The 25,894-nt window shown below is 38.5% G+C and overlaps 1 protein-coding gene across 17 annotated transcripts in view; it reads right to left on the reverse strand.

Moving 5' to 3' along the window:
• TTC3 (tetratricopeptide repeat domain 3) overlaps positions 1-25,894 on the reverse strand; it is a 139,316-nt gene that overhangs the window by 25,626 nt on the left and 87,796 nt on the right. For 16 of the 17 annotated variants that reach the window (XM_027099525.1, XM_027099442.1, XM_027098521.1 and 13 more), the window contains 4 exons: positions 19,741-19,905; positions 13,515-14,562; positions 12,532-12,597; positions 7,407-7,556 (listed from right to left, as the gene is read on the reverse strand). In XM_027099525.1, the coding sequence (XP_026955326.1) occupies positions 7,407-7,556; positions 12,532-12,597; positions 13,515-14,562; positions 19,741-19,905 (1,429 nt within the window). The remainder of the gene's footprint in view (positions 1-7,406; positions 7,557-12,531; positions 12,598-13,514; positions 14,563-19,740; positions 19,906-25,894) is intronic. The other variant, XM_027099047.1, reaches the window with a different exon arrangement.

Below are 25,894 nucleotides of genomic sequence, written 5' to 3' on the forward strand. Positions count from 1 at the left end.
AGCTAGGTGAAAGAAGGCACTCACAAAAGACCACATATAATATGACTCCATTAATATAAAATGCCCAGAACAGGCAAATCCACAGAGTAAATTAGTGCTTGCCTACAGCTGGGGGAGGGAGGGAGGAGAACAGGGAGTGACTGGTAGTGGTTATGAGATTTCGTTTTGGGGCGATAAAAATGTTCTAAACTTAAGATTGTGGTGATGGCTACAACAGCGTGCATATAGTAAAAACACTGACTATATACTTTAAATGGGTGAATTTTATGGTATGTGAATTCTATCTCAATAATGATATTAACAAAATGATAATTACTGTATAATATAGTGTGAGGCACTCATTATCACCACTGCATTAATAAGGGCGTTTAACCAAGCCTGAGCTGTCGTCAGTGACTGCTTCCTCAACAACATGATGCCCGAGTTGGACCCAAACAGTGAGGAGGAGTGAGCCAGGCCTGGGGAGGAAGAAGGCCACTTGAAGCAGAAGGAACAGCGCTGGGAAAAGGTCCAGAAGTGAGCAAATCACATGACAAGCACTATCCATTACGTAAGGAAGAAGGCAGAAGATGGAGTTAGGTACCAATCACAGAAGGTCTCTTAAGCTCTTGGTAATTACTGAGCATTAGTGAATTACTGGTGCTAACCTACTGTGGCAGAGGGATGGCATTCACAGCCCCATCCTTCACTGCTCCCCATATCTACACCCTTTCTTATGGGACCTTGGCGTTCCCTTCACTAAAGAGGCAGTCTCTTCCCCACCCCTGGCATCTGGGCTGGCTATGTGACTTGCTTTGCCTGATGTGGTATTAGCAGTGACTGTCCTCACTTGCCCTTGTACTTACTGGAAGATGAAAGACACATGGAGCAGATCTAGTTGCCCCTGTTGTCCCCGCTGAGGCCATTCTAGCACAGCCAAGAGCAGCACAGCCCTAGCTGACCCAAAGGTGAAACAGTCTAGCCAAGCCCAATCGGGATCAGCTAACCCACAGACTCACACATTTAATATTCACTGTTGTACATCACTGAGGTTTTTGTGGGTGGTTGTTACTCGGCATTATTATGGCGTCGATTAACTGACAGGCTGCTCATGAAATGCTGAGAAACGTTTTTCAACTGGTTGTGGAACTGACATCCTCTTAAGGGAGGACAAAAGCAAGGTATTTGGAGCCCGACACTCACCACCTGTTCTCCTGCTTAGTACTGGTGTGACTTGGAGCAAGATGCATTAGCAAGTCCGGCCCCCTTTTTCCTTATCAGTAAAATGGAGAGAATATTATATACTATACTGTAACACTAGTACGCTAGGATTGTTTTGAGATTAAATAAAATAATACGTGTAAAATATTTACAACTCAGTATGGCACATAACATGAGCTCCATAAATGTTAGACTAAAAAAAATGCTGGTGCAACTAAGGAGCCCGCCTGCCACAACTAAGACCCAGCACAACCAAATAAACAAATAACTAACTAAATAAATGTTAAAAAAAAAAAAAAAAGGCTGGGGACCTCCCTGGCGGCCCAGTGGTTAAGACTTCACCTTCCAATGCAGGGGTTGCAGGTTTGATCCCCGGTTGGGGAGCTAAGATCCCACATGCCTCGTGGCCAAAAAACCCAAAAAAACATAAAACAGAAGAGATATTGTAACAAATTCAATAAAGACTTTAAAAATGGCCCACATAAAAAAAAAAATCTTAAAAAAAAAATTTAAAAAGGCTGAACTTGGCAAGGGCAATAACTGAACAGGAGAACCCCACCTCTATGAAGACATGAGCTGAGGAAGTTCTGGCAAGCAGGGGCCCAAGATTCTGTTGAAACAGGACAAAGTTCCAAATTCTACTCCATAAATCATTCTGGGCCAAAATTATTTTGACTGTGTTTTAAGAGTCAATGTCAACTAAATCCCCATCTTAGCTATAAGCAAACCCCATTAAAGCACCTTAAGAACATGTGACCTAGGAGAGATGGGGAGTGACTGCTTAATGGGTACAGGGCTTCTTTTTGGAGTGTTGAAAACGGTTCTGGATTGGATGGTGGTAATGATTATACAACATGATGAATATACTGAAAACCACTGAACTGTATACTTTAGAGTGGTTAAAGGTGAATTTTACCTTAATAAAACAAGAAAGAACATATGCCCTTGAGCAATATGGCAACCAGTTATAACCTGCTGGTTGCAGGTGAGACGTACATTAAAAACAATAGGCGACTCTGGCTTTAGAATTGCTATTTTCCTCTGGCAGGGAACAGAGAATAGGCCCATCCCTAGCTCATGATAATCAAACTCCATCAGCTATATGCAATAGCTGGCCCAGATTCTTACTGATGCTTTGTAAACGCTCAGCGCTTTTCAAGTACTTTGTAAATAAGTGATTTTTCTCAAAGAGGGCATGACAGCATTCTGGGTGGGACAATTCTTCCTCCTTCTATACTTATCTCTGGCCATTCCCCACCCCTTTCCAACCACCTCTGTGAGTCCTCACAAAACTATGAAGTAGAGATTACGTTATTAATGAGGAAACTGAGGGTCGAAGAGATGGAGTAAATTATTTTAGGTCACAAAGCTATTAAGTGGTGGTGCTGGGGTCACTAGCCAGGCAGTCTGACTCTTATTGCCCAAGTTTTTTTTTGTTTTTTTATTTTTGGCTGCGTTGGGTCTTCATTGTTGTGCATGGGCTTTCTCTAATTGCAGCGAGCAGGGGCTACTGTTAGCTGCCGTGTGCGGGCTTCTCATTGCGGGGCTTCTCTTGTTGCAGAGCACGGGCTCTAGGCATGCAGGCTTCAGTAGTTGTGGCATGTGGGCTCAGTAGCTGTGGCTCGTGGGCTCTAGAGCGCAGGCTCAGTAGTTGCGGCACACAGGCTTAGTTGCTCTGCTTGCCTGAGTTCTTAAACGTGATTTGCTACTGCTTGCCTCTCTCTTCTCTATAAGGGGGAAGGGCTGTTGTATTTAATATATCCAAATGTGGGATCAAGAAACTTTAAGTATTAGCTCATAACCTCAGTGATCTAAGAGAGTCAAAGGCCAAGGGAAAGATCAACAAAAGTGGAAATTCCTTTTTACATTTATAAAAGATTTTCCACAAGTGAATTCTGAGTATAGTCATGATTCATAAAGAAGTTATCTGCTTGGCCTCATCTGCTCTTGTGCAGACAACAACCTAAGGATCTCAGACAAGCAATTTATCCTGCTAGGAAACAGGTATACATTTTACATGGAAAGTCTAATAACCTAACTGGCCTGTAATTTGAGGGACTAAATAATGGCTCTTTTTAGAAAATGGACTGACTACTCTTAAGTACAACCACGTGGAACCCGACCCAGAGCCTTAGCCAAGTTAAAAAGCAGGTCAGAAGCCCAAGCCCACCAGCCAAAGCTGCTGCTCTCACAGCCCTCCTCCCTGCGCGCTCATTTACTGTACATTTCTTGGTCAAGTGTACAAAGAAGCCTTGATGAGCTGCACAAATACAGGACCCAGTCAGACCAGCAGTTTATAAAGCTGGACAAGCCTCTGCCAGAAAGAAAGAAACCTCACTCACCAGATGCCCACCTAAAATTAAGTGGCTGAGTCTGCAAATCTGCCCTCAGCACTTAATCGGGTGAACACAGGCATTCCCGCACGGATTTATTAAAACTGAAAACTGAATTTTCCTGAGGCAATACAAAGTTTACAAAAATATGTTATTTTGTTAAGCCCCCCAAGTAGCTTATCCAAATTAGTGTTCTGTGAGCCACTGTGCAGGGCTTTACTTTTGCTCATTTTTCCCTCTTCGCAATCAAGAAGACTTCATTCATCTGGGCAACTGAGCAGAAAGGCTGCTTCCTTCCAATTCTTCTCATTCTTCAAACCTCCCCGGTCTCATCCCAAGTAAAAACATGTCCTAAGGAATGTTATAACAGTAACCTTTACATACCAACCCTTTTCTTCTGGGCATACTTAAATCTCAATAAATGAGTTTATTGATTAAGGTCCCACAGCTCGTTTTCCTCTACTTAATATGTGATGTCAGCTATTGACTCAGACATCTGGAACAAATTCTTCCTTTCTTAAATGGACTAACAGCCCTTTGTTACCTCTGTACAAAAGACCTCAGTTTTTACAAGCTGATTATAAAATGGGCAGAAGACCTGAAAAGATATTTTTCCAAAGAAAACATTAAGATGGCCAACAGGTACATGAAAAGATGCTCAACATCACTCATCATGAGAGAAATACAAATCAAAACTACAATGAGATATCACCTCACACCTGTCAGAATGGCTGTCATCAAAAAGAACACAATAGGACTTCCCTGGTGGCACAGTGGTTAAGAATCCGCCTGCCAATTCAGGGGACACAGGTTTGATCCCTGGTCCGGGAAGATCTCACATGCCGTGGAGCAACTAAGCCTGTGCACCACAACTACTGAAGCCCGCGCATCCTAGAGCCTGTGCGCTGCAACTACTGAAGCCCGCACTCTCTAGGGCCTGCGTGCCACAACTACTGAAGCCCGCACACCTAGAGCCTGTGCTCTGCAACAAGAGAAGCCACCTCAATGAGAAGCCCACGCACCGCAACGAAGAGTAGCCCCCGCTCGGCACAACTAGAGAAAGCCCACTTGCAGCCACCAAGACCCAATGCATCCAAAAAAAATTTTAAAAAGAGCACAATAAATGCTGGCAAGGATGTGGAGAAAAGGGAACCCTTGTACACTGTTGGTGGGAATGTAAATTGGTGCAGCCACTATGGAAAACAGAATGGAGGTTCTTCAGAAAACTAAAAATAGAGCTACCACATGATCCAGCAATTCCACTCCTGGGTATATATCCAAAGAACATAAAAACACGAATTCAAAAAGATATATGCACCCCAATATTCACAGCAGCACTATTTACAATAGCTAAGATATGGAAGCAACCTAAGTGTCCATCAACAGATGAATGGATAAAGAGATGTGGTATATATACACAATGGAATATTACTCAGCCATAAGAAAGAATGAAGTTCTGTCATTTGGAAGAACATGGATGGACCTGGAGGGTATTCTGCTAAGTGAAATAGGTCAGACAGAGAAAGACAAGTCTCTATTTTATTGCTTATTTGTAGAATCTAAAGTATAAAACAAACGAATGAATGTAACAAACCAGACTCACAGATAGAGAGAACAAATTGGCGTACAATCTAATAAAAATATCAAGTCACCATGTTGTACATCTGAAACTAATATTGTAAATCAGCTATATTTCAATTTTAAAAAAAAGACCTTAGTTTAAAAAACAAATGTACCATGATTTCCTCACATCTATAATTCCATTCTCCCACTAATTCAACTGGGCCTTGCCATGAATCAGTATTACTCCAAGAACCAGTCACATGTAACTGAAGGTCAATCTTAACTAATGGAAGTCAAGATCAGGAGACTCAACCAAGATACTCTGGGTGACTTTACAGTTCTAGTATGCCAACGCTCCATGGCTTATTTTTATATTTCCTGAGTAGTAAGATTAAGATGATGATGATAGTAGTAGTAATAATAGTGGCGGGCAACACTTAGAGAGCTCTTACTATGCACCAGGCAACGTTAAGTACATTTGGCCTTCTGTATCCTCAGATGTGGAACTCTCGGATACAGAGGGCTAACCGTATCGCACCATATTGCAGCACTGTATACAAGGGACTTGAGAATCTGTGGATTTGGGTATGTCTGAATGGGTCCTGGAACCAATCCCCTGCAGATACTGAGGGATAACTGTACTTTACAAGTATTAATCTAACCGGGCAAATGGGAGCTATTGTTACCCAAACTTTCCAGATAAGAAACTAAAGCACAGAGATGCTAAATACCTTGACCAAGATCAGAACTAGTATAGAACTAAGCCTGGATCTGAATCCAGTCAGTCTGACTCCAGGCCTCACACTCTGAACCACTATTGCTACACAACTTGTCTCACTATAAACAAGAATTTAGGGACTTGCCTGGTGGCAATGGTTAAGAATCCGCCTCCCAATGCTGGGGACGCAGGTTCGATCCCTGGTCTGGGAAGATCCCACATGCTGCAGAGCAACTAAGCCTGTACGCCACGACTACTGAGCCTGCACTCTAGAGACTGCAAGCCACAGCTACTGAAGCCTGCACGCCTAGAGCCCATTCTCCACTGCAAGAGAAGCCACCACAATGAGAAGCCTGCGCGCCTCAACGAAGAGTAGCCTCCACTCGCCGCAACTAGAGAAAGCCCAAGTGCAGCAACGAAGACCCAACGCAGCCAAAAAAAAAAAATGCCATGAATTCAGAACACAATGATAAAAAAATTTAAACAATAATAATTTAACTTGGAGCTTAGTCACCAGAAAATACTTTTGGGTTTTTTTTGGTATTTATTTATTTACTTTAACATCTTTATTGGAGTGTAATTGCTTTACAATGGTATGTTAGTTTCTGCTTTATAACAAAGTGAATCAGCTATACATATATATACCCATACCTCCTCCCTCTTGAGTCTCCGTCCCATCCTCCCTATCTCACCCCTCTAGGTGGCCACAAAGCACCGAGCTGATCTCCCTGTGCTATGCGGCTGCTTCCCACTAGCTATCTATTTTACATTTGGTAGTGTATACGTAAGTCCATGCCACGCTCTTACTTCATCCCAGCTTACCCTTCCCCCTCCCCATGTCCTCAAGTCCATTCTCTATGTCTGTGTCTTTATTCCTGTCCTGCCCCTACGTTCTTCAGAACCATTTTTTTTTATTCCATATATATGTGTTAGCATACGGTATTTGTTTTTCTCTTTCTGACTTACTTCACTCTGTATGACAGACTGTCCATCCACCTCACTACAAATAACTCAATTTCATTTCTTTTTATGGCTGAGTAATATTCCATTGTATATATGTGACACATCTTCTTTGTCCATTCATCTGTCGATGGACACTTAGGTTGCTTCCATGTCCTGCCTATTGTAAATAGAGCTGCAGTGAACATTGTGGTACATGATTCTTTTTGAATTATGGTTTTCTCAGGGTATATGCCCAATAGTGGGATTGCTGGGTCATATGGCAGTTCTATTTTTAGTTTTTTAAGGCACCTCCATACTGTTCTCCATAGTGGCTGTATCAATTTACATTCCCACCAGCAGGACAAGAGGGTTCCCTCAGAAAATAGTTTTAGTTAAGCAAACAAACTGAATTATGATATATGAAAATTCAGATTCACAGCCCTTTTCTTAGACTGCAACTTGTAGAGCTTCTAAAACACTGCAAAAAAAATACTGTTACTTTAATATGTCATAAAGAAATCTGAAATAGGCAACGAGAAAGATTCCTTTTGTTTAGCCAACAATGCAGTAGCCCAGCTAACTGAGGCTATACGAGCACAATTCTCCTAATGATACCGCATGCTATTAAAGAGGGTTTCAGATAGTGTTACCTTGTTTTCTTCTAGGTGCCTTTTCAACTTTTCTTCCAAATCCTTGGTTTCTTCTGAGCCCTTGATATTTCTCTGCTCATAATTTTCACATGCTTCCTTAAACTGCTCTTGTAAAACTTGGTACTCCTTTTCAATCTGTGAAATACTCCCCTAAAAGTATAATACAAAATTATCTATTAAAAGTAGTTTTAAAAGCCTATTTCTGATCTTGTTCTGAACTGTCTCTTAAAATAAACAAAGGAGAATATATGGCAGATGAAAATTTACAAGGGAAATGTCACAATAATTTAAGAATTAAAAACCCGTTACACTGTTTATCAAAGCCAGCTCTTTATTTATTTATTTCTTTGGCTACATTGGGTCTTAGTTGTGACATGTGGGATCTTTGTTGCGGCATGTGGTATCTTTTTTTGTTGCAGCGCACAGGCTCAGTAGTTGCAGTGTGTGGGCCTAGCTGCCCTGCGGCATGTGGGACCCCAGTTCCCCAACCAGGGATCAAACCTGTGTCCCCCACAATGGAAGACAGACTCCCAACCACTGGACCATCAGAGAAGTGCCAAGCCAGCTCTTTTTTTTAAAAAAAAATTATTCATATTACTGGAACTCACAGGGAAACTTCTCAATATGTACCATAATTAGCTCTGAATATTTGTTTTAGAAGAGTCCAATATTAAATTAACAGTTTGATGTGAATGTCATCCTCCACAATTAACATCAAGAACTACTTACCAGCTTTAAAAACTGCAAATTTATGCGTATTTTAGATATGAACAGGACATATTAATTTTGGCCCTACTTTTATAGTGTTTCAAATGGATAGTTGCTGATATTTTTAAAAGACGAGTTAAAATAGTATCAATAAATTATTTACAGTTATGTAACTGTCTCCCAGACAGCTTAAAAAAAAAGCAAACAGGGCTTCCCTGGTGGCGCAGTGGTTGAGAGTCCGCCTGCCGATGCAGGGGACACGGGTTCGTGCCCCGGTCCGGGAAGATTCCACATGCCGCGGAGCGGCTGGGCCCGTGAGCCATGGCCGCTGAGCCTGTGCATCCGGAGCCTGCGCTCCGCAACGGGAGAGGCCACACAGTGAGAGGCCCGCGTACTACAAAAACAAAACAAAACAAAAACAAAAACAAGCAAACAGAAGTCATACTGCAATGTGAAATGTTGGCAAACAATGAGTAGCATTTATGTATTTTTTTAAAGCCTTTCATACTGCTAAGACTGGCAGCAATCACACATTTGTGTCTGAAAGAAGCACCTGTTTGATGCTGGCAACTCCTCCCAGCTGCAGATAACTGCTCTACCAAGATACGAGGGGCCTTGGCAGCCAGGCTTTGGAAATCTAACCCAGTGGCACAAACTTGGTCCATCTTCCCCATCTCCTGCACCTCTCCCAGCATCTTAGCATCTTCCAAGTGTAAAAAGGCACAGAATCAAGGTTTTGAAATTCTGTATCAGAGAACCGTGCACTGTGGCCAAGGTGACCATATGTGCCAATTTGCTGTGAAGAGTCTCAGTTTTTGTCATCCAGACTGAAAGTTCAGCTCTACGAATACAGCCCATATTTAAATAATCAACTAAATGGTGAACCTTACTATGACCCACAAGCAAGCCTTTACAGTTTTAGATCTTAGTTATTTCTGTTTTCAGTCTCAATTCAGCAAAAGGATCACAATGCAACTCAGTATTATGAATTAATTCATATGCCCCAAATTGCTAACAGAGACAGGCAGCAAGTTATATGCCATCTCTATGTTATTATACTTCAATTTCACCAAAACTGTGTGAGAGGTATGTTATTTTCAGTTTTTAAAGATCAGGAAACCAAGGTTTAGAGAAGACAGGCAACTTCTCAAAGTCCCAGAAGAAAGCAGCCGTGCTGGGGATAATTTTAAGTCTCACTGGTTGAGAAACCAGCAATCAACTATGCTAATGTCAAGGTCTTGAAACTAAGAGCTAATTTAAGAAAGCATTCGTGAATTATCCCAACACTGATGAGAATATTTATATGAGGGTAAAAACACTGGCTCAAACAACACAGCATACCGGGTTAAAGCTAAGTAGTGTAAGAACTCAATACCACTCATTCTACTTGGTATACACTCATATTCAGACAACAATGTTCACCACAGCACTGTAAGCATGAAAAGCTAACATAATCTAAATGTTCGACAAAAGAATCTAGTCAAATAATCTATGAATTCATATAATGGAATACCAAGCATGCATTAAAAATGTTGGTGAAAAATTGGTATTTACTGACATGGAAAAAAGTCCACAATATATTAAGACTGAAAATTTCAAATGTAACATATACGGTATGATACCATCTTTTAAAAAGTATTGCTAAAATAAATAAATAAATAAAATAAAAAGCATTGCTAACTTAAATGCCAATGTTAAAATAAAACCTGGAAGGCTGCACATCAAATTCTAACACGGGTGATGGGAATGTAGATAATTTTCAATTTCTCTTTCATAATTTTCAGTATTGTTCATTAAAAAATTTAAGGGCTCTATATTATATTTTATAATTGGCTAAAACTGTAAAGCTATTTGTAAAAATAGTAGCAGGTAACACGAAGTTCTAACCTTACTTATTCCTAATTAATTACACACCTGATATTATAAATCACTCCTAACCAGTGATCATAGAATTGCTTCATTTTTAAATGACAGAGTAATATTCATTATATGGATGTACCATAATTCACTTAACTAGTGAATATCGATGGATATTCACGTTGTATTCAATTTTTTGTTGACATAAATACAGATAAAACAAATATACAAATATCCTGTTCACGGGTCTCTGTACACATATATGAACGCAGATAAATTCCAAATTGCCTTCCCCCAAAATTTACATTTTTATATTCTTTCAATAATGTATAAATGATTGTTTTTCTTACTTCCATTGGGGTTAGGCACCATTTTATATGTTTAAAAAGTATCCTTATTTCTTTTATTGCAGATTGTCTATTCCCATCCATTCCCATTTTTGTGTCAGATTATTAATCTTTTCCTTATTGATTTACAGCAACTTCATATGCTAAGCAAGGAAATTAGTTCTCTGTCCTATGCTGCAAATAATTTTCCTAGTTGGTCATTTGTGTTTTGATGCTGTATATATTTGTTCATACATATATATATGTTATGTGCATGTACAGACACATTACATATGTGTGTGTAAACACATATACACAAATATTTTTCTGTCCTGCTGTTCATTAATCTTATTTTAAAAATTTTCCTTTTCTTCTAGGTACTCTTCTAGGTCCAGTTTTTAATATTTAAATATTTTATCTGCCTGGAATTTATGCTGGTATATGGAATGAGGTAGGGATCCAAGTTAAGTTTTTCTAGATGGCAACGCACTTCTCCTAACACCACGTATTTAATAATCTACTTTTTGCTCACCAACAGCTAGCATTTTTATTAGACCTTAAATTTCTATATTTTGTTCTATTGGATTCTTAGTCTAATGGTCTATTTATGTGCTAACATAGATTTATATTATGTTTTGATACCTACCTGCACAACTCCCCTTCCTATAGTTTCTTTTCCATGGGCATTCTTGATGTTTGTTTTTCCATATGAAGTTTAGAATCAATTTGTCCAGTTTCAAATAAATTCTATGCAGTAGCCAGCCACCAAGGTGGCCCCCAAGATCCTTGCCTTTTGGTATTCATGCCATTGTATAATCCTCGCCTACAATGTATCAGGGTTGGTGGGTTGGTCTATGTGACCAAGACAAATACAGGAGAAGCGATACACTGTGACTTCCTAAAGTAGGTCATGAAAGCCACTGTTACTTCTGCCTTGGATCACCCACTCTGGGGAAAGCCAGGCCTCAGGAGGACACTCAAGCAGCCCTAGGTGGAGGTCCACAGGCAAGGAACTCATGCCTCCTGCCAACAGCCAGCACCAACTTGCTAGGCGTGTGAATGAGCCATCCTGGAGGTAGCACCTCCAGTCCCAGTTACTCCTGCAGATGCTTGAGCCAAGGTCAACACCTTGACTGCAGCTCATAAGAAATATCTGGAATGACCCAGCTAAACTGCTCCTCCATTCCTGACTCATAGAAATTGTGAGGTAGCTTGTTATGCAGCAGTAGATAACTAATACACTCTGTTCATGTTTGTTTTGAGACTGTGTTAAAGTAAAATCTTTAGAGAACCAATCTCTTTAATAATAGGTCATCCTATTCAAGTACACTGAACATTTTCTCATTAAGTCTTCTGTGTGTCTCAGTAGCACTTTAAAGTCTTCTTTCACAGGTTTACATATTTTATCTTTTTGATGCTATTGAAAATGTAATCTTTTCTTTTAATATAATTTGCAATGGGTTGCTTATATATGGAAAGGAATTTTATCCAATCAACCTTCTGAATTATCTTACATTTTGGTATTGGGTTTTCGGTTGATCACTTTGGATGTTCCAGGGACACAGTCTTAGCCTCTGTAAATAATGATACTTATACCTCCACCTTTAAAATCTTATTTTTTTCTCTTATCTGATTTTTTCAGCTAATATCTCCAGGATAATAATAAATATTAATGATGATATATAACCTTTAAGCAAGATGATGCATTTGGCTTAAGTAAGATACAAGCATGTTGAAAAGTATTCATCTATTCCCATTTGATTATGAGTTTTAGTCAAGAAAAAAACTTGAATTTTTTCCAATACCCTATCAGCAACTATGGAGTTGATCAAATGACTTTTCTCTTAAGATATATTAACACAGTAATTATATTAATAGATTTTCTAATTGAATCATTCTTAAAGTGGTGAAAGTTTTCATAATAATTTCTGTATTATTCATGTGAATAAGCTTTTATTTATAAATTAATACAGGCTCATTATACCAGTTAAAACAATAAAGCCGTTATACTTCACAATCAGTAAGCTAGAAAAAACTTACCTTTTCCTCTGCCTCCCCTTCCCACATTCAAACAATAAAAACAAAACAATAATTTTTTGTTATGTTCTAAAGCTTATTCTATAATGTTTTGTATGGAATAACTGGCTTCAAAATAGTTCTAAGTTCGTCATTCCCATCTAGTTAAAAGTAAAGAAAATTAAACCTTTAAACAGTTTAATATGATTCTGACTCACCTGTTGTGCCTCAAAAGGATCATACGGCTCAGTATTGACTTCTTGATGCATTATATTCCGAGACACCTTTGGGGCAAAACAAATACATTCAGTCTATCTCAACTGCACTAGTAAAATAAATCCATCATGTAATAACATTTTGAAACATGCCCATAACTTTTTCAAGGTTTTTTTTGGCCACTTTAGATAATGTTCTATGCTTTCTACAAATATTTGTAACAGGAAAAAGTGATTATTTATAATTAGTAAAAGTGAAAATGATTTGGGTTCGTTACTGTTAACATAATTCTTCAAAGTTTTCTAGAAAGCAAAAAACTTAACGAGTAGGAGGATAACCAATAAGGATTTAATGAATTCATGCCTGATGAAGTTAACTATAGAGGAACCTTAGCTTATTCTCATGCTTGTCAGGAACTTTTATTCACATCTCTCTTGTTTCTCTCCATCTGGTTGTGTCTTTTAACTCCCTCACTCCTCCCCTGGTTTGGTAGGAGAATTGGGCATGTGCAGCCCGGACTCTTCCTTTTTTCTTTTTCTTGGGAGCTGCCCATGCAGAAAGCACGTTTTCCCCTTCCTTCTCCGTGCACTATGTCTTAGGGGCAGGCACCCAAGTTAGGAGGCCTTCTAGTCCAGCACTGCTGTAACTAGGTGGGGAAGCTGGTATGTCATGGGCTTCACTCTTAGGACAGGCACTCTCTACAGAAACAGCCACATCTTCCTGCCATACTTTTATTAATTATCAAGGTGATGTTTTGGCTCCATCTGCTGGTTCCACTATCTTATTTCTCAACTGGTGCAAAACTTGGATAGGAAGGATGTTATTTACCAAACCCAAAAATTCCTTCTGGCATTACCTGTCACGCCCTACAAAAGGGTTCATAAAGTCCATCATTTTAAAGAATTTTAGTAAATATAATGGCAATGAAAAATGAAGAGGAAAATTTAACTTTAGTATTAAGAAGGCTTTCTATTTTCAGTCTTACCTGTACAGCAACCATTTGTGTATGTGGAGTATCTGTTACTTCATCGGTGCTTTCTGGATTTACTTCCTGCTTGGCAGAATTCCCACAGTGGTCATCATTTCTGTTAGACTCACTTTGGGCTGTATCAGCACCATCCGTGATGCACTGTGACTTTACTGGTATTTCCAAAGATTCCTGAAGGATTTGTGTTTCAGAGGCAATCTGGTTACCAGGGGCATTCTCAGCACTGAAATGATGGCCCTCAAAACACACTTCTGTTATGTCACTGGCTACAAAAGACGGCACCACTGGTATTGATCTTTGCAGCTGATATTCAGAAGAAACTCTGGCCAGAGGTGCATAAATGCTATACTGGGGCAAAGTTGGTAACACATTTATAAACGCTGGTGGTGTCTGGGTAATGTCAAATCCCCGAAAGGGAAGATACGTACAGTATCCTGTGACCACCTGGGGTTGAGTCCAATAGGTTGGTTTCACATCCTCTGTAACTGGTTTGGGAGAATTCGAGGAGACACGTTTGTGACTTGTCTCCTCGGAGACTGGTTTGGGAGAATCAGAAGACACCCCTTTGGGCTTCTCATCCTCAGAAACTGATTTGGAAGAATTATCAGAAATTAGTTTCGGCTTCACAGCTTCACAAGGTGACTGGGGAGAATTAGCAGATGTAAGGTGGGGCTTCACATCCTCAGAAGCTGGTGGTGAAGATAAGTCAGACACTGGTTTGGATTTCACATCTGGTTTAAATTCCCTAGCAGCTGGATTCAGCGGTAGTTTAACTCGTAAATACTCTCCTGTTTTTGAAATTTCTTCTACTTTTGTCTTAATGTTTTTCTTCTTTCTCTTTTTCTTAAGCCGTAACGCAACTTTCTTCAACGCAATACAGTTGTCAATCACAACAAAACGAGGACATCCCAGGAGAAAAGATTTCAAACCACCTGCTTTTTCTAGTATCTGTCGAGTTTCTTCTGGGAAAAACTCATATTCTTCAGAAAACATCTTGTTACTCATGTCCAAGGGACCATGTTCCTCTAACAACTGAGAGAAATAACTTGGAAAAAATTTACATAAGTTATTATAAGGAAGTACTTGTACATGTTTATCTGAAAAAAATATTTCCCAAAATTTCTCCCAAAGCAAAATACTACTTCACTTCTAACTGATCTTGACACCTCCCCAACAAATATGTTATACTCATATTAAATCTGAGAAAGGCTAACTGTAATCAATGATACTATAAATAAAATTTTGTTTACCCCTCAGAAAATAATCCTTTAAAAAATTTTGGGGAAAAAAGCTAAAGGAGATTAAAAAGTTATTTTTATAAATTTCAGTTAAATAATTATTCCCTATATTTTAAAAAACAATGAAAATCAAAGAAACTTATTCAAGAAAAATAACAAGGCTAACAAGAACATCAAATGAAAAAAGGAAATCAAATTTCAAAAAAATCCTATTGGAATTTACATATAGTAAATCTATTAACATTTCTCTGTTTAGGAATATACAATGATTCAGAATTATTGAAATCAATTAGGTCTGATCAATAAACCATCACAGTGCAGGATCAGATCCACAGTAATGGGGCCAATCCCTTAACCTGCCTCCATCTGTGGACTGGGTTTGTTCACTCCAGTTCTGGGGCCATGTTCTTTTGCCATTCTTGTGCCAGGCTCAAAGAGGCTTCCTCTCCCATTTGAATTTGGTATTCAGTCTGTAACAGTGGCACAACTAGCAAGAAAGACACATACCAAGTACACTAAGAAGGCTTTTTCAAGAGCAAAAACCTCCAAAGGAACATTCTTAGTAAATTAAAGCTAACCAGGAAGATAACTTATTCAGGAGGAAGGTAAAAACAATACTTCTTTGAAGCAAAAGAAAACCACTTTATGTGCAGATGCTGCTGCACATAAATGCACAGGACAATTACAAGTGATTAACCCCTATTCAAAGCAACTGCTATACTGAAACATAAAGACCAAAAGCCACTTCTCTTTGTCTGCACTGCTGATCTAAATACTTAAAAGCCGTCAGTCTCTTTTAAAGTGTTTTTTGATAAACATTTTCCCCTTAGAATAAGCTCTGCAATAGAAACTCCCCTACATACATGTTGTTTTGCAAGGTAACAGGTTAAATATGCGTTTGCCTTAAGATTCTAATCAAACTTCATTTTTAATGAGAAATCTCTAAAAGCAGAAACTGTTGAGGGAGGGTAATAAGGTAAAAAGAAGCAAATCACTGTAGCCTCAGGAACAATAACCCTTGCTGAGGGTTCTGGCCAATTGGTATAAATAACACTGACCCCACAATCTGTCCCAAGAGAGACCTTTCCAGTTGGTGTTTAGCTGCCACAAGCCACAGCAGATAATTCATCAGTGGTGTTATGTGTATTTACTTTTTGCTCTCCGTGATGAATACTAAAGAGAATCATTAAAAAATAAAGCTTTTCTACCTGCATTAAAATACTTAAATCCAAAATGGGATCACTAAAGAACAGAGAGCACAGGAAAGAAAACCATTACCAGTAATTTAGCAGAGAGCTTTTCAAGAGTTCGCAACATGAATGATGATATAGATATGGTGATGATTATTGAGTAACTGATAAAAGTCAGATTCCTGAAGAATACTTAAGGATACAAAAAAAATGCTCACCATGCATTTTTAGGTGAAAAGGGCAAATGACAAAGCTGAGTGTAGAGTTAAATAACAGCTTATAAAGTCCAAAGCATATATTTCATACATATAAACATTTTAAAAGTCTGGGGACTTCCCTGGTCCAGTGGTTGAGACTCCACACTTCCACTGCAAGGGGCATGGGTTTGAGCCCTGGTCGGGGAACTAAGATCCTGCATGCCACACGGTGCGGCCAAAAAAATAAAATAAAAAGTCTGAAAGGATACACACCTTTTTTTTTTGAAGAAATAGAACCTCCATGTTTTTTCCACTGGCTAAATAGCAATGAATTTTTCATACATTCAAACAGAACAAAATTTAATTCAACAAGGGTCCCTAGCCCAAAGAAAAATAGCATTATAACCACATTGTGAATAAAATTTTTATAGTGATTGTTATTTGAAATGCAACACAAAATGAACTTTAACTCTATTTATATGCTTTTCTAGCCTTGAAAAATAGTCTCTGTAGATAAACATGGGGCCCAAGATAGCACAAATATGATTTCTTCATAATCCAGGCTCTAATAGGGATAGTGTTCTTGCACTTCAGAACCTGAGGCAGACTGGCCATGCTGTGCTTGATGGAAGTGATAAAAATAATAATAAAGTTAATTTTACCACAGATAACAACAGTTGCTATATTACATACATGTACATGTTTTCATTTTTTAAGGAACCTCCATACTGTTTTCCATAGTGACTATACCAATTTACCTTCCCACCAACAGTGAACAAGGGTTCCCTTTTCTCCACATCCTTGCCAACACTTATTTCTAGTCTTTTTGATAAAAGCTATTCTAACAGGTATGAGATGGAGATGATAGCTTATTGTGTGTTTATTTTTAAACTGAAGTATAGTTGACTTAAAATATTGTGTTAGTTTCAGGTTTTACAGCAAAGTGATTCAGTTATTTCTTTTTTTCAGGTTACTTTCCATTGTAGGTTATTACATTATTGTGTTTTTGATTTGCATTTCCCTAACGATTAATGATGCAGAACATCTTTTCATGTACCTGTTGGCCATCTGTATGCCTTCTTTGGGAAAATGGCTATTCAGGTCTTCTGCCCATTTTTTAATTGGACTGTTTGGTTCTTTTGCTATCGAGTTGTATCAGTACTTTATACATTTTGGATATTAGCCCCTTATCAAATATATGATTTTCAAATTATTTTCCCATTTGCAAATATGTGTATGTATATTTTCATAATTCAGTGATGATCATTAGTGTCTTAAATGGTCCTTAATGGACTGTCACGTGCTAGTGCATGTCACTGTCAGAACAGGGGCAAGGGATAGGAATGGGAAAAATATTTCCAAAAGCATTCCCATCCTACTATTCTGGTTGTGCCCCTTTGAAAAATCACTGTTTTCTACATGCTCATGATTCCTTTTTTTTTAAAGAAATAGATTAAAAGATGAGGACCCAGTTCCCTCTTTCCTGGAAGAGAGCATGACAAGTAAGCAAGAACCACATTTTCTTTTTGGTAGGCAAAGACTGATAGGGAGAAAAAACCCAATTCTTATTGCACAAAGTCATTTTTATTTGCAATACAGTGATTCAACCAATGATCAATTTTGCGCTCCTGCTACTTGTAAGCTGCGTGATAGAACTACATTTTCTACTTTTTCTGAAATCTTCCCCAGTGCTTAACCTTAAGTGGTTAATAAATCTTGACTAATTAACACTACTAAAGAGGTGTTAGGAAAAACTGAATGTAGAATGCCACCTACTGAAATTTATTATGCTTCAACTATGTGTATCATAAAATGTTAGAATAAGGTGGAGGTCACTGAAAAAAAAAAATCAGTCCAACCCCCTACTTTAAACTGAAATACTTACATCAAGAAAAAGTTAACAGCAGTTATCATAGTATTCTTGACTTCTTATCTAATATGTTTCTACTCTACACTCTTTTCATATACAATAATTTTATTTTTCTTTCTCTTACCCATTGGCCACTAAAAAAATCATTCTTAAGCCAATCATTACATGTTTACTTTTGAAAATTCAAGGAAAGAATTATGTTTTGAGGTATGAATTCCTGTAACTTCTTGACTTTCTCCTATTATAAGATATAAATTCTATCTCAAAATACACAAACAAATCAGCCTATTGGTTTCTCATAAAGTTATTAAATTTCTTCCCACTTATAGTGGTAATAAATTCTTTAAGAAGCAAGCTCCTGGAAACTACAGTTTAGCTTCAGTTTTGGATGCTTGAAGCAAAGTCCAGCATGTTTTAAGAAATACTGGTGTAGTTTTATAGCTGATTCCAGGTTGTCATCCAGTTCTCTGAGAGTATGATTTGCTCAGCACTTCAACTCTGAAGAAAAACTACGAAAAGGGATCCAAGAGGATATAACAAGACTGAATAGGAACAATGCAACTGAGAAAAAGAGAAGTAACAATAACCAAACTATAGATGAGTGATGGGTTTTCCAGGAGTTCATTTTTTTAAATTAATTTTTACTGGAGTATAGTTGCTTTACAATGTTGTGTTAGTTTCTACTGTACAACAAAGTGAATCAGCTATATGTATACATATATCCCCTCTTTTCTGAGACAGGAGTTTGCTTTCAAATTAATTTTCTGTTGCAGATCTTTGCCCCTCAACTTCTTTTCCTAAGGAAGGCATCATGCACAACTTATTAATGCCAAGCTAAAAAAAAAAAAAAAAAAAAAAAGGCAAACGTTTCCTAGATTTTTCTGAACTCTTTACTCCACTACTGTATCCACCCCACAAAGACTTGACTTTAGTGTTAATTTCTCTTTTCTTTTTTTTTGGCCATATCATGTGGCATACAGGATCTTAGTTCCCCAACCAGGGATCGAACCCATGCCCCCTGCAGTAGATGTGCTGAATCATGGACCGCCAGGGGAGTCCCCTAGTGTTAATTTCACATTCATATCTTCAATCCAAAAGTAATTGAGCCCAAAGTTTCTTTAAAGGAAAAGTCTGTTTCTCTTTACTTAGATAAATGTCTGGAAGTCAAGTTTTCAATTCAATAAAGAGATACAGGGTTCTATATGTGTTCTATACCATCACAGCTGGACAACTATCTCAGCAGAAGTAATAACCAGATCCTGGTATCCCTTCCCCATTAAAGGGCAGTACTTCACCAAGCTACATTAATTGTCACTGGACTTAGGAGACGCCAAACAACTGCATCATCAACATAAGGACAATGAGATCAAATAATTATACTCTTCCTTGTCAAATGTATATACTTTGGAATTCATGATAAAAGATTATGGCTGGAAACTGTTTATCATTCCTATCAGGACATACCAGGACAGTTTTGGAAATAGAATCTACATTAGCAGCTCAAACTGACAAAACTAATAATCATTAGGATTCTAAATGTAATAGTTAAAAATCTTCAATTAACTCTGTGTAATACATGACAAAAGCCATAAAAACACTTTTCTTCCCCAGAGTTTGTGAGCCAATCAGTGATTCCTTTAATAAACATAAAGGGACACAAAGTAAATAACTTAAGATCTTTAACTGGCAGCCTCAGTATAATAGTTGTAGGAATGTTAAACTACTTACTCATATAGAGTTGAACATTTTTGTTTTGGGTTAATGTCCCACAGCTTCTTATTACGGACAACATATTCATTACTGTGCTGTCCATACAGAGCTTCAAATTCTTCTACATCGTGACGAAGATGGTCAGGCACTACAAATGGGCCCGCAGAATTTGAATTGCGTTTGCTGATTAAAAGAAAAAAACCCACAATTTTGTGAGTAATTAACTTTCAGGTGGCCCAGAGTTAACATTTAAATTGAAATAAAGATGGCAACATATTACTCAACTTCAGGATGCAAAAAAACACTACCAGAGAATTTAATGCAGAACAGTTACCTTTCCACAATTACGGTCAAGAGATACCTGACTCCTGAGTAACGTACGAGATACGTGACTACTGAATAAGGTACAAGATATCTGACTACTAGGTAAGGTACAAGATACCTAAGTACTTTTAATTACTTACTCTTGCTACCAAGAGGAAATATTTTTTAAATTCTGGTTTTAAAAAAAATCAATGTTGCACTAATTGTAACCTGTTAAAGAGAAAAATGACAGAGTTTATCATAACTGCTATCAATTTAAGTTAAGGTGAGACTGAGACTGGTAAAAGGTACTTAAATAAAAAGATTTTTTAAAAAAACAGTATAAGATTCTAACACTCTGAAAAGATATCATAGTTTGAGTGTGGGCTCTACACCAGACTGCTGATTTACACTCTGGCTCTGCTATGTACAAGCTTTGTGTCCTTGGACACTCAACTACACTGTGCCTGAGCTTCCTTATCTGTAAACTGAATATAATACTACTACTTATCTCCTAGAAAAAAGAGTGGATTAAATGAGTTATACATAAAAAGCTCTTAAAATAGTGCCTGGTACATAAGTGCTATCAAAATATAGGCTACTATTATTTTAACTTAAAACAATCCCTCCATTCAAAGAATCCATGGAAATGTACAAAACCAACTGTTATTACAACTCAGTTAAGAAACGTGGGGGGGCTTCCCTGGTGGCACAGTGGTAGAGAGTCTGCCTGCCGATGCAGGGGACACGGGTTTGTGCCCCGGTTCAGGAAGATCCTGCATGCTGCGGAGTGGCTGGGCCCGTGAGCCATGGCCGCCGAGCCTGCGCGTCCGGAGCCTGTGCTCCGCAACGGGAGAGGCCACAGCAGTGAGAGGTCCGAGTACCGCAAAAAGAAAAAAAAAAAGAAACGTGGGGGAAGAGAGAGATTGGTTCAAGATGGCGGAGTAGAGGAACGTGCGCTCACTCCCTCTTGCAAGAGCACCAGAATCACAACTAACTGCTGAACAATAATCGAGAGTAAGACAAGGGAACTCACCAAAAAAGATACTCTACATCCAAAGACAAAGGAGAAGCCACAAGGAGACAGCAGGAGGGGCGCAATCACAATATAATCAAATCCCATAACTGCTGGGTGGGTGACTCACAAACTGGAGAACACTTACACCACAGAAGTCCACCCACTGGAGTGAAGGTTCTGAGCCCCACGTCAGGCTTCCCATCCTGCGGGTCTGGCAATGGGAGGAGGAATTCCTAGAGAATCAGACTTTGAGGCTGGCAGGATTTGATTATAGGACTTCGACAGGACTCGGGGAAACAGAAACTCCACTCTTGGAGGGCACACACAAAGCACTGTGCGCATCGGGACCCAGGGGAAGGAGAACTGACCCATAGGAGACTGAACCAGACCTACCTGCTGGTGTTGGAGGGTCTCCTGCAGAGGCGGGGGGTGGCTGTGGCTCACCATGGGGACAAGGACACTGGCAGCAGAAGTTCTGGGAAGTACTCCTTGGCGTGAGCCCTCCCAGAGTCTGTCATTAGCCCCACCAAAGAGCCCGGGTAGGCTCCAGTGTTGCGTCGCCTCAGGCCAAAAAACCAACAGGAAGGGAAGCCAGCTCCACCCATCACCAGACAGGCAGATTAAAGTTTTGCCGAGCTCTGCCCACCAGAGCAACGCCCGGCTCTACCCATCACCAGTCCCTCCCATCAGGAAGCTAGCACAAGCCTCTTAGATATCCTCATCCACCAGAGGGCAGACAGCAGAAGCAAGAACTACAACCCTGCAGCCTGTGGAACAAAAACCACATTCACAGAAAGACAGACAAGATGAAAAGGCAGAGGGCTATGTGCCTGATGAAGGAACAAGATAAAACCCCAGAAAACAGCTAAATGAAGTGGAGACAGGCCACCTTCCAGAAAAAGAATTCAGAATAATGACAGTGAAGATGATCCTCGACCTCAGAAAAAGAATGGAGGCAAAGATGGAGAAGATGCAAGAAATGTTTAACAAAGACCTAGAAGAATTAAAGAACAAACACCTAGAGGAATTAAAGGACAAACAAACAGAAATGAACAATACTATAACTGAAATGAAAAATACATTAGAAGGAATCAACAGCGGAATAACTGAGGCAGAACAACGGATAAGTGACCTGGAAGACAGAATGGTGGAATTAACTGCCATGGAACAGAATAAAGAAGAATGAATGAAAAGAAATGAAGGGAGCCTAAGAGACCTCTGGGACAACATTAAATGCAACAACATTCACATTATAGGGGTTCCAGAAGGAGAAGAGAGAGAAAGCACCTGAGAAAATATCTGAAGAGATTACAGTTGAAAACATCCCTAACATGGGAAAGGAAATAGCCACCCAAGTCCAGGAAGACAGAGAGTCCCAGGCAGGATAAACCCAAGAAGAAACACGCCGAGACACATAGTAATCAAACTGACAAAAGTTAAAGACAAAGAAAAATTCTTGAGAGCACCAAGGGAAAAACGACAAATAACATACAAGGGAACTCCCAATAAGGTTAACAGCTGATTTCTCAGCAAAAACTCTACAATCCAGAAGGGAGTGGCATGATATATTTAAAATGATGAAAGGGAAGAACCTACAACCAAGATTATTCTACCCAGCAAGGATCTCATTCAGATTCCATGGAGAAATCAAAAGCTTTACAGACAAGCAAAATCTAAGAGAATCCACCAAACCAGCTCTACAACAAATGCTAAAGGAACTTCTCTAAGTGGGAAACACAAGAGAAGAAAAGGACCTACAAAAACAAACCCATAACAATTAAGAAAATGGTAATAGGAACATACATATCGAGAATTACCTTAAACGTGAATGGATTAAATGCTCCAACCAAAAGACACAGGCTTGCTGAATGGATACAAAAACAAGACCCATATTACATGCTGTCTACAAGAGACCCACTTCAGACCTAGGGACACATACAGACTGAAAGTGGGGATGGAAAAAGATATTCCATGCAAATGGAAATCAAAAGAAAGCTGGAGTAACAACACTCATCAGATAAAATAGACTTTAAAATAAAGAATGTTACAAGAGACAAGGAAGGACACTACATAATGATCAAGGGATCAATCCAAGAAGAAGATATAACAATTATAAATATATATGCACCCAACATAGGAGCACCTCAATACATAAGGCAACTGCTAACAACTATAAAAGAGGAAATCGACTGTAACACAATAATAGTGGGGGACTTTAACACCTCACTTACCCCAATGGACAGATCATCCAAACAGAAGATTAATAAGGAAACACAAGCTTTAAATGATACAACAGACCAGATAGATTTAATTGATAATTGATATTTATAGGACACTTCATCCAAAAACAGATTACACTTTCTTCTCAAGTGCACACGGAACATTCTCCAGGATAGAACACACCTTGGGTCACAAATCAAGCCTCAGTAAATTTAAGAAAACTGAAATCATATCAAGCATCTTTTCTGACCACAATGCTATGAGATTAGGAATCAATTACAGGGGAAAAAAATGTAAAAAACACAAACACATGGAGGCTAAACAATATGTTAATAAGTAACCAAGAGATCACTGGAGAAATGAAAGAGGAAATCAGAAAATACCTAGAGACAAATGACAATGAAAACACGATGATCCAAAACCAATGGGAGGCAGCAAAAGCAGTTCTAAGAGGAAAGTCTACAGCAACACAATCCTAACTCAAGAAACAACAAATATCTCAAATAAACAATCTAACCTTACACCTAAAAGAACTAGAGAAAGAACAAACAAACCCCAAAGTTAGTAGAAGAAATCATAAAGATCAGAGCAGAAATAAATGAAATAGAAACAAAGAAAACAATAGCAAAGATCAATAAAACTAAAAGACGGTTCTTTGAGAAGATAAACAAAATTGATAAACCATTAGCCAGACTCATCAAGAAAAAGAGGCAGAGGACTCAAATCATTAAAATTAGAAATGAAAAAGGAGAAGTTACAACGGACACCACAGAAATACAAAGCATCCGAACAGACTACTACAAGCAACTCCATGCCAATAAAACGGACAACCTGGAAGAAATGGAGCAATTCTAAGAAAGGTATCACCTTCCAAGACTGAACCAGGAAGAAATAGAAAATATGGACAGACCAATCACAAGTAATGAAATTGAAACTGTGATTAAAAATCTTTCAACAAACAAAAGACCAGGAGCAGATGGCTTCATAGGTGAATTCTATCAAACATTTAGAGAACAGCTAACACCCACCCTTCTCAAACTCTTCCAAAAAACTGCAGAGGAAGGAACACTCCCAAACTCATTCCATGAGGCCACCATCACCCTGATAAGAAAACCAAAGATACTACAAAAAAAGAAAATTACAGACCAATATCCCTCATGAATACAGATGCAAAAATCCTCAACAGAATACTAGCAAACAGAATCCAACAACTTATTAAAAGGATCATACACCATGATCAAGTGGGATTATCCCAGGGATGCAAGGATTCTTCAATATATACAAATCAATCAATGTGATACACCATATTAACAAACTAAAGAAGAAAAACCATATGATCACCTCAATAGATGCATAAAAAACTTCTGACAAAATTTAACACCCATTTATGATAAAAACTCTCCAGAAAGCAGGCATAGAGGGAACCTACCTCAACATCATAAAGGCCATATATGACAAACCCACAGCAAACACCATTCTCAATGGTGAAAAACTGAAAGCATTTCCTCTAAGATCAGGAAAAAGACAAGGATGTCCACTCTCGCCACGATTATTCAACATAGTTTTGGAAGTCCTAGCCACGGCAATCAAAGAAAAATAAATAAAAGGAATACAAATTGGAAAAGAAGAAGTAAAACTGTCACTGTTTGCAGATGGCATGATACTATAAATAGAGAATCCTAAAGATGCCACCAGAAAACTACTAGAGCTAATCAATGAATTTGGTAAAGTTGCAGGATACAAAATTAATGCACAGAAAACTCTAGCATTCCTATACACTAATGATGAAAAATCTGAAAGAGAAATTAAGGAAAGACTCCCATTTACCACTGCAACAAAAAGAATAAGATACCTAGGAATAAACCTACCTAGGGAGACAAAAGACCTGTATGCAGAAAACTATAAGACACTGATGAAAGAAATTAAAGATGATACAAACAGATGGAGAGATATACCATGTTCTTGGACTGGAAGAATCAGTATTGTGAAAATGACTACACTACCCAAAGCAATCTGCAGATTCAATGCAATCCCTATCAAATTACCAATGGCATTTTTTACACAACTAGAACAAAAAATCTTACAATTTGTATGGAGACACAAAAGGCCCCGAATAGCCAAAGCAGTCTTGAGCGAAAAAAAAGGAGCTGGAGGAATCAGATTTCCTGACTTCAGACTACAGTACAAAGCTACACTAATCAAGACAATATGGTACTGGCACAAAAACAGACATATAGATCAATGGAACAGGATAGAAAGCCCAAAGATAAACCCATGCACCTATGGTTAACTAATCCATGACAAAGGAGGCAAGGATATACACTGCAGAAAAGACAGTCTCTTCAATAAGTGGTGCTGGGAAAACTGGCCAGCTACATGTAAAAGAATGGAATTAGAACACTCCCTAACACCATACACAAAAATAAACTCAAAATGGGTTCGAGACCTAAATATAAGACTGGACACTATAAAACTCTTAGAGAAAAACATAGGAAGAACACTCTGATGTAAATCACAGCAAGATCTTTTTTGATCCACCTCCTAGAGTAATGGAAAGAAAAACAAAAATGAAACTTAAAAGCCTTTGCAAAGCAAAGGAAACTACAAACAAGACGAAAAGACAATCCTCAG

This window comes from Aethalodelphis obliquidens, unplaced genomic scaffold, assembly GCF_003676395.1.
Source record: "Aethalodelphis obliquidens isolate GAN/ISIS:26980383/991018 unplaced genomic scaffold, ASM367639v1 scaffold1, whole genome shotgun sequence".
NCBI classification, from domain to species: Eukaryota; Metazoa; Chordata; class Mammalia; order Artiodactyla; family Delphinidae; genus Aethalodelphis; species Aethalodelphis obliquidens.